This window comes from Caretta caretta, chromosome 14 (genome assembly GCF_965140235.1).
Source record: "Caretta caretta isolate rCarCar2 chromosome 14, rCarCar1.hap1, whole genome shotgun sequence".
In the NCBI taxonomy this organism is placed as follows: domain Eukaryota; kingdom Metazoa; phylum Chordata; order Testudines; family Cheloniidae; genus Caretta; species Caretta caretta.
In genome coordinates this window covers 23,148,943-23,165,707 of record NC_134219.1, presented here as the reverse complement: position 1 = coordinate 23,165,707, position 16,765 = coordinate 23,148,943, and the positions used below count along the sequence as shown (strand labels likewise).

The 16,765-nt window shown below is 45.2% G+C and overlaps 1 protein-coding gene across 4 annotated transcripts in view; it reads left to right on the top strand.

The window, feature by feature from the left end:
* The window catches only part of NTN1 (netrin 1), a 280,603-nt gene that overhangs the window by 152,882 nt on the left and 110,956 nt on the right, over positions 1-16,765 (top strand). For 2 of the 4 annotated variants that reach the window (XM_075119364.1, XM_048817474.2), the window contains exons 4-5: positions 915-1,064; positions 4,401-4,454. The exons of 1 other annotated variant lie outside the window; for it this stretch is intronic. In XM_075119364.1, the coding sequence (XP_074975465.1) occupies positions 915-1,064; positions 4,401-4,454 (204 nt within the window). The remainder of the gene's footprint in view (positions 1-914; positions 1,065-4,400; positions 4,455-16,765) is intronic. One more of the 4 variants, XM_075119362.1, reaches the window with a different exon arrangement.

Below are 16,765 nucleotides of genomic sequence, written 5' to 3'. Positions count from 1 at the left end.
CCTTCACACCTGCACTCAAACCTCCATCCATCTGAAATGGAACCGTGGGACAAGCCAGGAAGCGGGTACCCCAGGCTGGGAAAAAAAGACCAGGGCATTTCCTTCCTACGCCCACAGTACCAGCTGCAGGGGGTGCTGGTCAGCAGGGACAGGGTGAAAGGCAAAGTAAGAAAAGTAGGTTCTTACATAAGAGGTGAAATGAATTCAGGGCCTTTCTGAAACCAAATAGTTTCCAGCTAAAACCCACCCGGCAGATGTGCAACTCCTCTCAGAAGTCGTTCTCCTCTGTTAATGAACTGGCCAATAGCACATGCGGCGTGACTTTGCAGTGACCCTGGCAGTGTGGATTCCTGAATCACCATGTTTATATGCCTCTCCCTCTCCTGGCGCTCCCAGCCATGGGACCACCGTTCCCAACCCCAGAACTCCTGGAATTAATGCAACATCACAGGGTGGATGTCATCACAGCAATGCTCTAAAAGACCCCAGGCTACCTCGGCTGCTCAGATCTGGAGGCAGATAAAGCCTCCACTAAACACTGTCCACTTGGTTTGACATAACTAGGTGCATGTTTTGCCTTCAGAACGGTTTGCCTTCGCCATGTCCTCAGCAACTGGATTGTGGGCTTGTTCATCCCCTCTGACTTGCCTAGTGACTGTTTAAATCAACCTCTATAAATTGCCACCTTCGTTTCAGGTTGACGGGATTGCTGGCTACAGAAATGCAGTAGCGTTATATTGGACGGATGACTGTGGAAACCTTGTGGCAATCACTGCTGCTTCTGCCTAGTCCTGCAGCTCTAGTGTAATACTGTCTCATACCATAGGTGGCGCTCTTTGATATTGTTGCTAGATGACATTGTACATTTTCCCCCTCCCCCCCTCTGACCCTTTTGTTGTGTGTTCCCCCCACAGCATGCGATTGCCATCCCGTGGGTGCAGCTGGCAAAACCTGTAATCAAACCACAGGTCAATGTCCCTGTAAAGATGGTGTGACTGGCATCACGTGCAATCGATGTGCCAAAGGCTACCAGCAAAGCCGATCTCCCATTGCCCCTTGCATAAGTACGTGGACCACTCTTTTTGAAGTCTGTAGCATAGTGGAATTAACCTTTAAAAAAGCCAACAGCAGCTCAGCCACTGAAACCCAAATGGGTTGAATGGTTACTAACACCAGATTTTACATGCTCAATTACCAGTGTTTAATTGAAAACACATTTGTGAACTCCTAGCTGGACAGATTGCATGCAGTGTGTGCATATATGCCGTAGATTTATGCACAGATTACATGCATATCATTTGCCACACTGGTTAGGTTATGTGAGTGCAATCTAAAACCCACTTAATCAAACAGCTGGGTGCTTTAAAAAAGGGCTTGATTTTTGCTTTGCAAATACTTCTGTAATGCAAAGGGTGTCCTGAGTGTTTATTTCCTTTGAGATGCCACCACAATCCTGGTTCCTATGGCAAATTGCTCTGATGTTTTTCTTTCCTTGCCTTGTATTGTCAAGGCCCTTTGACTGAACCCAGCAGATTGCCTGGGTTCATTATTAACAGTTGCTGTCATCCTAAAAGCATATCGAAAGCAGCTGAGCGCTCTACAAGCACGCACACCCAGACTGTTAAATGGGACTGTACCCTCACATGATCCAGCCAGAAATGTGGAACATTTGACATTTTTATTTGTCTTTTAAAGTTTTTATTAATCTTCTGATTTAAAATACGCTTTAAAAACAACAACAGCAACAAGCACCAGGCTGCATCCTCCTTTTTTTTCTCCCTTTGTAAAACCCCAGCCCCCTTTTTATACCCCCTTGCAAACCAATCTTAGGGAGAGCCACATCTGCACAGCTAGCCAGTGTGTTCTGTGTTTCAGTCGAATGCTAACCCCTAAGGTCTTCAATTGAACCATTCGCTGTGCTGCCTGTTGTCTTTGCTGTTGTTGGATAACTCTGTGCGTCTGTTATGTGCATATGGTTGTTTCAGTCCCTCCTTCTCTACTTCTGTAACAGAAACCAAATGTCAAAATTCTAAACTTAAAAAGCAAAACAAAAAAATAAAACCACAGTAGTCTTGGAAAGCAGGAGGGGCAGTAGACAGCAGCCTTCCTTGCCTGCTAACTTCCTGGTGTTAAGACAAAAAGGAAGATGAAGGTTGAAAGAATCAAGTCTTTATCAGAGACCATGGGTCTATTTCAGCATTGTCTATTCCCAAGGTCTGGCTGAGATGATGACTGTTTCTAAGTATGGAGAGATACCCCTTTTCCACTTTTATTACTGAATCAAGTATGCATTCCATGGTGGGTTTTGGTCATTTGAGATTCATTCTTTCCCAAGTTGCAATGGGACAGCAGGAGCCAAAAGCAGATGCTTGTTTCCCAAGATGCCATAGTCTTGACACTCCAGTGTGTTTTGCAATGGATATGTGCAAAGGTTTATCACTACCGTCCCCAACAGCCATGGTAAATCAGAGGGTAAGTTGCTCCTTGCATCACCTCCTCTGGGTTGCATTGCGCTACATAAAGACAGACAGAATTTCAACATTATCAAAGTGAGCACAATGAGGAGCATGTTCATGCCAACTCATGGAATCAGCCTGAGAGACAGTCAGGTTGCTGGAGTATCAGCCTGCTAGAATGCTAAGCTGCTCTCTAGTGGCTGGATGTCTGGCTTTGCATATTGCTGGCATTTTAAAGAACATGCAGGCACTCTGCTCTGCCTTTGACAGAAAATGTGATGGTGCGTGAAGGCTTTTAAGCACTTCCACAGGAGATTTTTTTTCCGTATTACTGGGTTTTAATTCTTTTTCATTGTAAAATATTGTTTTAAGGAACTCACACATTTTGGGGGTACATTTTGAATAATTTCAGAGCCGACGACTAGTTACAAATCCTGTTTCTATATGTATATATTGTCACGACAATTTACAATTAGTGAATATTCTTTACAATCGTGATCATGGGGAGGAAAGTGTATTTTACTTGCCCATCAGTAAAAATTTCTTGCCCCAGGGTAAGAGGACAACTAGAATTTTGCAGGGCCAATATATAATGAAATATACATATGCCAAATATATGCAGCCAAAACTGTTAAAACTTATATAAATTCTGCTCACAATGATCTCTGATTTTTTCAAGCACAGTTTCATCCTTAGAAAATGTCAACCAGCATAATAGATACTTTGAATGCAGAGCAATGGTTTTTGTACTAAGCATTTTTTTCATGACACAGACAGGGAGGAAGCAGGTAAAGTTTGACTAGAACAGGTTCCTCCATCTGTCTTTAACTTTCTGATTTAACTCTCTGATTTACCATTGCCTATATTTTCCCTATTCAAAATCCAGTAGACTTCCATCTTTCATAAAATTTACAGCCCATGTAACAAACAGGAATACACTTACGGCCAAATATCCAACACAAACATTTGTATGGTTTATACTGATTTCAGAGGGAGCCACACAAGTCATGAAGAGAAAGATTTCAAGCCTTAGTATGTATGCTGTTTTCCCCTGACTAAATTCTGCTCTCAGATTCACATGGAGGATTTCGACTCATATTCTCTTCTCCTATCAGGATTTTCGCATATGCACAGAAATCCCAGCACTTTGCTCTAAATATGTAAAAGTTTTCATTCCATGTGCACTGAGGGAAGAATAGATCATCCCACTGCACTTAGGATCATATCCTGCATTCCATCCTATTGACATCGCTGTGCTCAGTTAGAGTTGGTCATGCAGATCCGGGGCATTATAGGGCCTCAAATATGTATGAAAATACTTAAAATCCGGTGACTAGGAAATTAAAGCAGGGAACATTTCACTAGCAATAGAGGTATTTGTATTTCCTTCAAGATGTGAGATAAAATGTCTGTCCCACCAAGGAGATACAATAAGGTGCATACTTGACACATGGCATAGCCTACTGCACTGGAAATAAATGATTTGCAAAGATCACTTCCTGAAACATGCATCCACACAACAACTAAGCAGAAGAAGCAAACATTAGCATCGTTCTCTCTTTCAGTTTGTTTGACATTGGCTAGAATACGGTTAAAACTGGCTGCTTTAGCCCCAGGCCATATCTTGAATTAAGCACTTTTTCTTATTTATTTTAAAAAATAAAGAGATGAACTCCCAATTCCTATATTACACCCATCTGGGCAACACAAGCAGTTGTCAACCTGGGGCAGGTTCTGTATCTCGCACCATTGGCTCTCAAGTGTAACCCTTTGCTTTCTTACTGTGACACATGTAAGACTGTGCAAGCAACTCCCGTGCAGATGGAGTTAGTAAAAGCAAGTGGGATGTGTGCATAGCTCAGTCTTCTCCAGAGCTTGAAATAATGCCCACCCCCCCTTTTTTATCCTTTCTCTTCCCCTCCTGTCTCTCGTTCTCCTGCACAGAGATTCCTGTTGCTCCACCCACCACTGCAGCCAGCAGCACAGAAGAACCTGCAGGTATGTTATTTTCCTTTCTTTTTTAATCCACTCCACTGATGGATGCACTGATGGAAAAGGGTTTCAGTGGGCAGAGGAGGGAGGCTTCCTGGATAGATAAGCAAGAGTAAAAGTCATTTTGGGGAGGAAGGCAGGGGAAATGGGAGGTTATCGCTCCACAAGTACCCCCTTGGTTCTGTTACCTGAACTGGAATAAGCTAATACCAATTAAAGCCCAGAACGTGCTTGCAGAGAGAAGCTTGTGCAGGTGGGCACTTCCGGGACCCTGCATCATGTGAATGCACAGACAGAAACGCAGGGAGACTTTTCGGAGGAGACACATTGTGACTGCATTGACTGGGTTTGTATGTATTTGCCAATGTATATGACATTCTAGTCTGGGGTTGCCCAGAGGGGCGCCTGGAACTGAAACATAATGGCCAGACTGAGATAAGAACTAGAAGCCAAGCTTCACCTGCATGGTTACAAATCTTCTCTTGTCTAGGGACACTGGAACCACAGTGCCCAGCTCAATTGTTCTTCATCAGCAGGGCAAAAGTGATTGTCTTTTGCTTGCCCCAAACCCACGGGCAAGCCAGGATGGCACGTTCCCTCCTTACAGCCGATTAAGCCAGGGCGTATGGAAGGGCTTCCCTCCATAGTCAAAGAGCAGCTGGGCTAGGTTTGGGACAGAGATTCAGGGCAAGGTGCTGGCTTGGGCGGGGTGGGAGGGGCGTGGATAGATGTGCATGGACTTGCACCACTGCCCTCCACTGTCTTACACCCAACACTAGTAAGGGCTAGAGGATAATCACGATAGGAGTCTGAGCTGTAAAGCAGGATCATCTGGCTTCCAGCCCGTCTGTTGCAATGGAGTTCCAAGGGGCCGTGGGATAACCGTGGAATATTTAGGTGGCTGTGGATTTGTTATAATGTCCAGATTGACAGCCTCAGTACAACGGCCCAGATCCAGGATAAACCCAAGTCTTTCTGAGACAGCCCAGGCACCTCATGACATGTGAACCCTCTTATTTTCCCATACATGCTCCTCCTCCTTGCACGAGAAACAAATACTTTTATACTGTGCAGATGTCGGTGCTGAAGACCCCAGAGCTGATTCTCCTCTCACTCACACCATCTTTACAACAGTGCAATCCCACTGACTACAATGGAGTTGCTCCTGATTAATACCAGTGTATGTCGTAGAAGAATGCCCACCCCTCACCCCTGCTCCTGTGTCACAAAGTGATTTGCCAGAGATTTATATATAGTTTCCTAACATGTCTCAACAGGCAATCACAATGCAAGCAAGAGTCCCCCAGGAAAGTGGACATGGTAACTGATGATGTCCAAAGGCTTGTAGATTCCTGCAGTATTTGAACAGTACTGTCTCTGTGCGGGACTTCAGGAGCAGAGATTGTTTACTTTTGTCCCAGCAGTGTAGGAGGATTCATAAATTAGGGATTTTGTACTAAAAGTGATGGATGTCACCTTGACTTGAACTCAGAGTCCCTCACACTGTTCGGTGGCAGGACTTTTCACCCAGTGAACTTTCAGGCCAGTCACATTGCTCGGTACTTAGTAACCCTTCCCAGGACAGGGATATCTGGAAAGCGAAAGGGCGAAGGCTTTAGTTTTCAGTGTCATGGAAAGTTGAGCATGCTCAGTGTTTTCTTTAGCAGTGGCACTTAAGCCTTTGCTCTCTTCCTCCTGTGTCATTCAGTCACAGCAGCAGCAACACTGAATTTCAACTTGTCTTGTTGGGTTGATTGGTGGCCCGGATTAAAGAGGGGAAATCTGTTGCTCAGGGCAAGAAATATCTGAGGGCCTGGAGTCTGTAACTCTCGTCGGTGCCTCATGAAAACTGTTCACTGAACTGCAGTCTCCCTGGCCCAGGTACGAAGTATGAATCTGTGCAGAAACAAATTTCCCCCAAACTGCATGCAACTTAACCTGGGTTTGGGGTTGAGAGCTTGCACTGACATTAGGTCAGTTTCGCAAAAAGAAAAGGAGTAATTGTGGCACCTTAGAGACTAACCAATTTATTTGAGCATGAGCTTTCGTGAGCTTCAGCTCACTTCATTGGATGCATACCGTGGAAACTGCAGCAGACTTTATATATACACAGAGAATATGAAACAATACTTCCTCCCACCCCACTGTCCTGCTGGTAATAGCTTATCTAAAGTGATCATCAGGTGGGCCATTTCCAGCAGAAATCCAGTTTTTCTCACCCTCCACCCCCCCACACAAATTCACTCTCCTGCTGGTGCTAGCCCATCCAAAGTGACAACTCTTTACATAATCAAGTCGGGCTATTTCCTGCACAAATCCAGGTTTTCTCACATCCCCCCCACTCCCATACACACACAAACTCACTCTCCTGCTGGTAATAGCTCATCTAAACTGACCACTCTCCAAGTTTAAATCCAAGTTAAACCAGAACATCTGGGGGGGGGGTAGGAAAAAACAAGAGGAAACAGGCTACCTTGCATAATGACTTAGCCACTCCCAGTCTCTATTTAAGCCTAAATTAATAGTATCCAATTTGCAAATGAATTCCAATTCAGCAGTTTCTCGCTGGAGTCTGGATTTGAAGTTTTTTTGTTTTAAGATAGCGACCTTCATGTCTGTGATTGCGTGACCAGAGAGATTGAAGTGTTCTCCGACTGGTTTATGAATGTTATAATTCTTGACATCTGATTTGTGTCCATTTATTCTTTTACGTAGAGACTGTCCAGTTTGACCAATGTACATGGCAGAGGGGCATTGCTGGCACATGATGGCATATATCACATTGGTGGATGTGCAGGTGAACGAGCCTCTGATAGCGTGGCTGATGTTATTAGGCCCTGTGATGGTGTCCCCTGAATAGATATGTGGGCACAATTGGCAACGGGCTTTGTTGCAAGGATAAGTTCCTGGGTTAGTGGTTCTGTTGTGTGGTATGTGGTTGTTGGTGAGTATTTGCTTCAGGTTGCGGGGCTGTCTGTAGGCAAGGACTGGCCTGTCTCCCAAGACTTGTGAGAGTGTTGGGTCATCCTTTAGGATAGGTTGTAGATCCTTAATAATGCGTTGGAGGGGTTTTAGTTGGGGGCTGAAGGTGACCGCTAGTGGCGTTCTGTTATTTTCTTTCAGTTTGTTAGCTGTTGTCTTTTAAGGTCAGCAAATTCGTACATGAGATGAGAAGAGATTCATGAGTGTTTCAACAGTAAATAAAGCAGTGGTAAGAAGGATTAGCAACAGAGGCAGTTGTGCAGAATTGGAACAACTAAGTTGAAAACACTGGATGTTTGGGTCTTTGTTCAACATTTCACAACCACAAATCTAAACATTCCTTGTTACAGCTCCAGCCTGTTTTCTTTTGTCTTATTGTCTTTCACTGGGAAGAGCTATTGCTCCCTTTCCTCCTTAGGCTGTCATGGTGCACCTCTGAGCAATTATCTTCTCAGACTCTCAGAGTTCCTCCAGAAGGTTATTTTCCAAACTTTTCTTCGTCTTTGCTGCTTTGTTATGAGTTTCTCTAAGTTTGCAAATACCCCATTCTTGTGCAAAGTCCCCAGTACTAAACATGCTTCCCTGATTGAAGCCTCTCACTGATACTGAACAGAGGTAATAGTTCCTTCCTAGGGACATGACTGTTCTCAGTGGAAATGCATATGTAGCCTTTTATTTTATTTAAAGCAAATTTTGTACTGGGGTGTTATACCACTGAAGGTTCAGCTCTGGTGGCTACAGTTTAAGCTCAGTAGAGTGAAAGTCACCTCTGCTACTTGCTTCAGATGTAGAGTCTCTAGGAACACACAAAGTCCAAGGGAAGTGACCACACAGTATAGGATTATAGAAGTATAAGATGGATCAGTAGTTAGAAGAGATCATTAGGTTTTTGGTATATAAGTAAGTAGGGTGAAACACAAGGCCTATAGGCTGAGGCCTGTAAGATTTTAGTTTAGCCATACTAGGCCACAGAGTTAAGAAATGCTTGACATAAGTAAGTGACCAAAGAATGACCCTATGCCACCAGTTTATGGGAAAACATGTACCAATCGGTGATATTGCGAAAAATTAACTCATGTGGCCTTACCAAGGTTTCTGACAGTGATAAAATGGACTGGATTCAAAATAAGGATAAGAGCGCTGTATTTTACATTGGCATTTCTCTTTGTAATGTGTTTGTTTTCGAAGTTTAACCAGTACCTGTGGCAGTGGTTTCAGACAATCTATATCTAGAGAAAGAAAGCAACTTGAGACTGATCATGGATAACCATCCTGCAGTTCAGCACTGGTGAGAAAGTGAGCATCACAAACGGAGAGGAGATGAATAAGACGTATGATGCTGTTTATTTGTTTAGCTGTCCAGATAAAAAGCCTCTGGTTATCCCTTTGCCCCCAGTAATGTGCTGTGAAATCCTGGAGAAAAATGACCCTTTCTAGGACCTTTGAAATGTTGTACAATTTTTCATCTGTTGCAGTGTAAAGATTAAAAGCCGTCAGCTGTCTGATAGCAGCCAAACCGTCTAGACGCATCCAGGCAGAGTGCATCTGCTTGTGTTGTTGAGTGTTCCAGGTACAACTGGGCAGAGAGCACCTGCTGAACTGCTAATCATTGCAGGTGCATAGAGGTGGAGCACACTTGCTGGGCTGCTGCTAAAATGAATGATACGTCCCAAGGCAAAACACACCAGTCAAAGCTATCAAATGCATCAGTTACTTCCAGGGGCAGCACAACTGCTGTGCTGCTGAATGCACAATATCAGGTATATCCAAAAACCCTAATGATTTCCATGGGATGCTAATGAGTGACAGCAGTGCAACAGGTGCCGGGGGAACAGGATCTAAAGGGCTCATCTGGAAATATGCTTGTGACAATCTGGTTGGAATGCTAAGGGAAAGTTTGTCCCATTGCTCTCCCTTGACAGGAAAGTAAATTGCCAAAGGAGCTAAAGCCAAAGCCCTCGTTGGTGCTGTATGTTAAGCCTCCTTTGGGGTGCGATACATATGATGAAGGTGCTGAGGGACATCTCGGCTGTTCTTGAAATGTGTGGGAATGTACAAGAACCCAATCTCAGTCTGGGGGACTCCCAAAAGGTCTCAGATTAAGAGGAGTACATAAATGTACATCAATGTGCAGCGAAGGGGCTAATCCTGCCAGTATGCCAGTGGGGGTTTGACAGCAAGTCCATTAGGAGATTTCGCAGGCTGCAGTTTGTAGTAAAACCGAGTCGGCTCCATCAGACAATGGTAAATTCCAGCATAAGGTCTGGCTCAGACCCGGTTAGAGCAAGACAGATGGAACATTAAATTTGATGCTCACAGAGTGGAACTAGCATGCTGTCTCGAGGCCAGGGAACAGTATGGTTTTTATGTTATGCGTCGGGGCCCTCTCACAACCACGTCCCAATACACTGCAGTGTGATCAATGTCATACCAAAACACTGGTACGTGTATCACAGGCCATGCCAATGAATATGGATATTCTGTAGCCACGGAGATGCATATGTGGACTCTGCTGGGTTGGGAGTGCTGGAGGCTGATATCCTCCCCAGCCACTGGCAGCAGTGATACAAGCTTGGCCCACCCCAATATTCCACTGCCCCTTCTTCCCCACCAGTGTACCACAGCCCTGCCCTGGGTTGGGGGCTCAGAGGGCGATTCAGTCTGCACGGGTCCCCAGTATTTGCCCTGAATTACCGAGACAGTCAGTTAGTGTCCCACGTCATGGTGCATTTGATACCATTGACACTTGCCCTCTTGGAACTGGACTTACACCAACAATTCTTTTCACACGGTCATCTGAGCAGCCAGCAGATCAGCTGGGCAGGTCCCACCCGGTTGCCTGAGCTGTGTCCAAGGCACCTGTTGGCCTGATTCTGATCTCCCTTGGGCTTTACACCGATGTTACCTTCCTGGCATCAGTGTAAATGATCAGTGCACTGGTGTAAATGAGAGCAGACTCAGGCCCTAGAACTGAAAGTGAGCTACTTTCAGCCAGGACACTGGGGACTTGTTACAGATAGATCAACACGTATGTTACAAAACTGGTTGGGTTGGGTGGTATTTTGTTACAGCTGGTTCACATGACCGTCCCTGGCATCGCCCACGCTGGGAACACATGCAGTGATGGCTTGGGGTGATGCAAGGGCCTGGATTCTGCAAGTCTTTGTGTGGTGTGCAGAAGCTAGCTCGAGGTGGAGGATGAAAGGAGGCTACGCTCAGGCATGAGTTATAGTATGCAAGGTGCAGCCGGCTGCACTGAGCTGTGGTAAGTGTTTAGCAAGAGCAAAGGCTAACAGGAAGCATAAAGGGTGAAGAACGGGTGTGTCTGAGATGACACTGGCCATAGCATGATCGTCTTGCTACTGAGGTGCCTAGCAATGCTCTCCCCATTCAGGCCCCATTCCTGCCCGGTTGCAATGAAGCAGCACACATTCATGCAGGCTCTCAGACTTTTACGTATGCCCAAATACATGCCACATTCCATACCTTTGCTGGACAGGCTCAAGCTTAAGGGGCTATATACCAGTATATTGAATTTGTTGTTGCTGCATTGCCATCTGCTGGTGTCTGTCCCTTGTCGTGGCGGGGCAGGTTGTGTGCTCTAATGATCCCCAGAGCCTGTGTCGCTGGGGGCTTTTTGCTCCTGGCAGGTTCAACCATGCTGGTTTGGTCTGTGGGGGAGGGGCCAGACAAAACAGACACCCTGGTCCTCCACGTTGGTGGTTAGGCACAGGGCTAACAATCCTGTCCCGTAAAAAACGAAATATGTTAAGGAAACAGTGTTGGAGAGATCGACCATTACTGTGCTCGATGGCCTTCAGAAGTCAATGATCCATATGACTGCCAGTGGTGACAGCCAAAAGGAAGCCACTGGCATGAAGACTGAAGTGCTCAACACCAAGACAAAAACCAAACTTGGTTTTTGGAATGTACGGACAATGTACGAAACAGGGAAATTAGCTCAGGTCACAGCAGAGATGAGACGCTACAGCTTACATATCCTGGGTGTCAGTGATAGCAGATGGACAGGATCAGTGAGATTAACAACAGCCTTCAGAGAAACTTTTCTGTATTCTGGACGGGATGGTGGACAACACCATGAGGGTGTTGCCATCCTTTTGAAGAAGTGAGTGGAGCAGTCCCTGCTTGAATGGACGTCCATCAGCAGCAGACTTATGAGAGCCAGACTGAAAGGGAAACACAATAATATCACCCTGATTCAGTGCTATGATCCGAAAAATGACAGTGATAAAGAAGCAAAGGACAAATTTTACCTTACATTAGGCGGAGTTAGAGAGAGTACCATGCCACGACCTAACTATCGTCATGGGAGACCTGAATGCCAAGGTCGGTAAGGACAACACAAACAATGACAGAGCAATGGGAAGACATGGGTGTGGCACCATGAATGAAAATGGAGAGAGACTTGTGATTTCTGCAGTATGAATGACATAGTCATCAGCGGAACCCTTTTTCAACATTGTGAAATTCACAAGCTGACATGGTGTTCTCCAAATGTCAGAGATAAGAACCAGATTGACCATATGATGATCAATGGCAAATAGCGATGCTCACTGACAGATGTGAACGTGAGAAGGGGAGCAGATGCTGGCAGCAACCACCACCTTGTGACAGCCTCCATCAAGCTAAAACTGAGAAGTGTGGGTCCACCAAACAAGGGCCATAGACATTATCACATTGACAAGCTAAAGTCCCCTGAAATACAGAAAGCCTTCATTCTGTATTTAAACAACAGGTTTCAGGCACTTGCAGACCTTGATAAAGAGGAGGGGAATGGAGATGAGGAGATCAACAAGAAGTGGGACAAAGTAACAACAATCTATAAACAAAGCAGTGAAGCCTGTCTAGGCTACAGGCAGAAGAGAAGAAAGGAGTGGATTACATCCCGTACATGGAATGCCATAGAAACTAGACGAGCCCTGAAGAAAAAAGTTTTAGACACAAAATCCCAGAAGCTAAAGGACAAATATCATGAGCAGTATAGCAAGGCATATGGGGAGGTCAAATGCCTTGTGAGAGCGGACAAATGACATTATATTGATAATCTGACAACACAAGCAGAAGATACAGCTGCTCATGATGAACAAGGGAACATTTACAAAATGACACGGCTTATCAGTGGTAAACAACAGACACCAACAAACACTCTCATGAGGGACAAACAAGGTCACTTACTGACAACAGAAAAAGAACAAGAAATGCACAGAGCACTTCAAAGAATTGCTGAACAGAGAGCCACCTAAAGAGGAAGCAAACATCCGGGAAGCAGAAGAAGATCTTGATATCAACACAGACACACCAACTAAGGAAAAGACCGTTCAAGCCCTCAAATCCATAAAAAATGGGAAAGCTCCTAGCAAGGATTATTTGAATGCAGAATTGTTCAAGGTAAATCCTGAGTTAGCAGCATCTATCCTGGCCCCTCTATTTATAGCAGTCTGGGAAAGGGAAAAAGTGCCAGATGAGTGGACCAATATGAGTGGACGGGGGGGGGCCCTGTGGCTGGGCTCTGAGGGGAAAGGGGTTTGGATATCTGGGCAAGGGGGGACCCCATGGCTGGGCTATGGTGGGGAGGGGGTGCGGGTATCTGGGCCGGGATGGGGGGGGAGCATGGTTGGGCTCTGGGGGGAAAGGATGAGTGGACCAATGCGGTTATAGTGAAGATACCAAAGAAAGGGACTCTTAGCGATTGTAATAACTGGCTTGGTATCACACTTTTATCTGTGCCAAGCAAGGTATCATGTAAGATCATAGTCCAGCGTATATCAGAGACAGTTGCTAGCGTTCTCAGAAAAGAGCAAGCCAGTTTTCGGAAAGGTCGTGGATGCACAGACCAGAACTTCATTCTACGATACATAATAGAACAATGAATAGAATGGCAACGGCAACTCTACCTAAACTTCATAGACTTTGAGAAGGCTTTTGATAGCATTCACAGGACCAGCCTATGGCACATTCTGGGGGCATATGGAATCCCGCTCCATATAATCAACATCATAGAAAGCTTTTATTCCAACTTTACATACAGTGTTGATCACAGTGAGCTCGGTTTTGAAGTCAAACAGGCATACGTCAGGGGTGTGTCATGTCTGCAATTCTCTTTAACATTGCGATCGACTGTAATTCGGCATACAACAGAAGACATGCCAAGAGGCATGAAATGGACACCCTTCTCATCCCTTGAAGACCTGGACTTCACGGATGATCTCGCTCTCCTATCACATACCCAACACCATATACAAGAAAAAAAACTCGATTCAACACATTCAGCCAGCAAATTGGACTGAAAATCAACTGCAATAAGACAGATATCTCGACCTTTAATATTGCCTCACCATCACCAGTATGGTTGGAGGATTATGTTCTCACCATGTTGAAACATTCACATAATTGGGCAGCACCATCAGCCAGGATGGTGGAATAAACCAGCACATCTGGAACAGAATCAATAAAGGCAGGAACACCTTCAGGAGCTTAAATACAGTCTGGAAATCATCAAAATACAACACCAAAACCAAACTCAAGATTTATCAGAGCTGCATACTTTTATAGTGCAGAATGCTGGGAAATGAGAAAGTATGACATGTCCAAATTGTCTTCATTCCATAAAACTTGCCTCAGAAAAATCCTCTGTATCTTTTGGCTCAGAACAATCTCAAACCAAGACCTATTCACACAGTGCAGCCAAGAAGATATGAGCACCATCATTACCAGGAGGCATGTGCTTCAGATAGAAACTGATTCCATCACCAGAATAGCAATAAGATGGACACCTGAAGGCGAGCCAAAATGAGGCACCCGAAAACAACATGGAAGAGAGCTGTGGAAGCTGAGCTGAAAAACCTGGGGCACAGCTCGGGAACCATTGGAAGACTTGCCAGAAATGGATAGGAGCAGAGGAGCGGAGGAGCTTCATCGCTGCCCTAACCGCCAGAGGCGTAATGGTAACATGATGATGATGAGCATTGCACAAGGAACTGGTTCAGTCCAGGTCTCTGTGTGCAGATTGCCTACACTCTGTTCCAATACATTCCTCATCGGTCACCTCACCCGTCAGCTCATCTCTAAACATGATCCTTAGCCTGGGGATTACTTGCAAGCACCTTAAAGCCCAAGGATTCGGTATCAGAAATTCAAGTTATTCAGTTAGTTTTGATTGGACATACAGGTCACCTGGTGTCTCTTTGACCTCTGATTGGATGAGTGTAGCTCTTGGGATTGGGTCTCTGCTGCGAATATTCATCTTTATGAGCCTCAAATTTGCTTTCTGAAAATGCTCACTCTCTCCCTCATGGCCATTCTTCCTGCCAGTAAACTCAACCTCTCAAATCTTCACAGGGAGTGAATGCAAAGGGGATACACATGCAGCCCCAGTGAATCCAGGCTGGGTGGATATTTCTTGCACTCTTTGCCGGTCTCTGTCAGACAGCACTCCCGTTTAAAGGGACATAATAGACTGTTTTTCTCCACCTGTGTTTCAGGTGACTACACAGTGCCGAGTGTCTGCAGGTGACATGCCTCCCCAATCCGAGTGCTGATTTCAAAGTCAGGAGAAAATCAGAGAGAAAACAGGTTTCAGAGGAACAGCCGTGTTAGAAAGAAAACAGAGAAAACAGCTCTTTTTGTAAAGTCAAGAGTCAGCTGCAATGACCTGGCCAAATTCCAACTCGGGTAATTGTAGCTGACTACCCAAAATTCCTCTTGCCACATTGATTGGATACAGTATTCTTCACACCCTGCCCTGAGTTGTTCCACAGAGGCAAGGTGTGGGAGGTAATATCTTTTACTGGTCCAATTTCTGTGGTGAAAGAGACAAGCTTTCAACCAACAGAAGTTTGTCTCTGGGTGTAAGCCCTGTGGGAGGGCACCGGTGGCAAGACTGCCTGCTCCCATGCCTCCTGGGAAAATCATCCTGGAGCACAGATTGGTGCTCCAGCCAGGGTGAATTGAACCCAGAGCCTCAAAACACTGGACATTTAAAGCCCTCTATCCGTGCTCATCACCCCTATTAGCATTGCTGTGCAGTTACCCAGCTGCAGTGCTTAATTTGTGCCAGGGCTTGCCAGGGCTGAGTCTGGCACCTCTAGGCTTGGGCGTGCGTAGCCCCAGCACCTCTGGGCTTCGGAGTGCGTAGCCCTGGCACCTCTGGGCTTACTGCGTCACTTAGGAAGGTAAAAAAATTGCTTGAGCCCCGGCCCCTCTTTCATTACAAATTAAGCACCGCACAGCTGCCCTGTTTAGCCTGCATTTCAGTGACAGGTGAAGTGATCCTTGTGTATAACACTCTGAGGGATTTTGAAATGAAAGGCCCCATGGGAATATAGCTGAGCATTTGTTATTACTCATTGTTTCACTGATGTCCACAGTGTCATTATCCAGGGCCTGTAGCCATGTGCATCTTGCACAGAGAGATGGCTCTAACTACAGTTTATTTCGTGAGCTAACTTGTATGTGGATTATTGTTACTTTTCTGAGCTTTAATAAAATAAATATTTTTTAAAAAAAATCTATATTGGGCAAAGTACTTAAAGTTAAGCACATGTTTAAGTGCTTTGTTGATTGAGGGCTAAAGCAGGAAAGGAAAGTCTTATTTTCGGACTGCTAGAAGAGTGTTACAAACAGACTGGAGAGCAAACCAAGAATCCCAACAATCTGGGAAATATGAAAAACGACTCAGCGGTGTCTTTTGGATTCCTTTATTGTTTGAAATTAGGATTTCCTTGTTCCCCTGCCTGGATCAGTTACAATGGAACAATCCATCTTTTCAGAAGCTGATCATAGCACAAGGCACCCTCTCTTTAAAAGCACAAGGAAGGTTCAGCCAAATTGAGCAATCTGATTGGCTGGGCATGCCCGAGCGCCTGATAATAATTCTTTTATAACAATTTTTATTGGACTTTTTAAGCACCACTTCAGCTGGGGAGCTTGAACCTTCCATATATTATTCCTTCCGTTTCATTATCTGGCCAAAGCGTCAGACAGCTCTGGATCTCGGCGCCGTTTAGATTCCACCGCTGCACACATCCTCCGAGGCAGCCTGCTGAAATCCACAGCATTTCCTAGACAATCTGTAAGTCAGCGTCTTTGCAGGCTGCTGCTCCAGAAGAAGTAGCCAGGGCTCCTGTGGTATGGCTGCAAAGGGCCACTCAACTTGAAATCCAGAGAGAAATCTAGGGGGAGGTTTTCTGAAACCAGCTCCTGGAATGATGCTTCCTTTAATTTGGTTTGTAGCTAAAACTGGCAGAAAGTGGCTTCCTAGCCAACAACTGAATTAGTGTCTCCAAGGAAAGAAGACTTAAAGAGCTTGGCTTGTT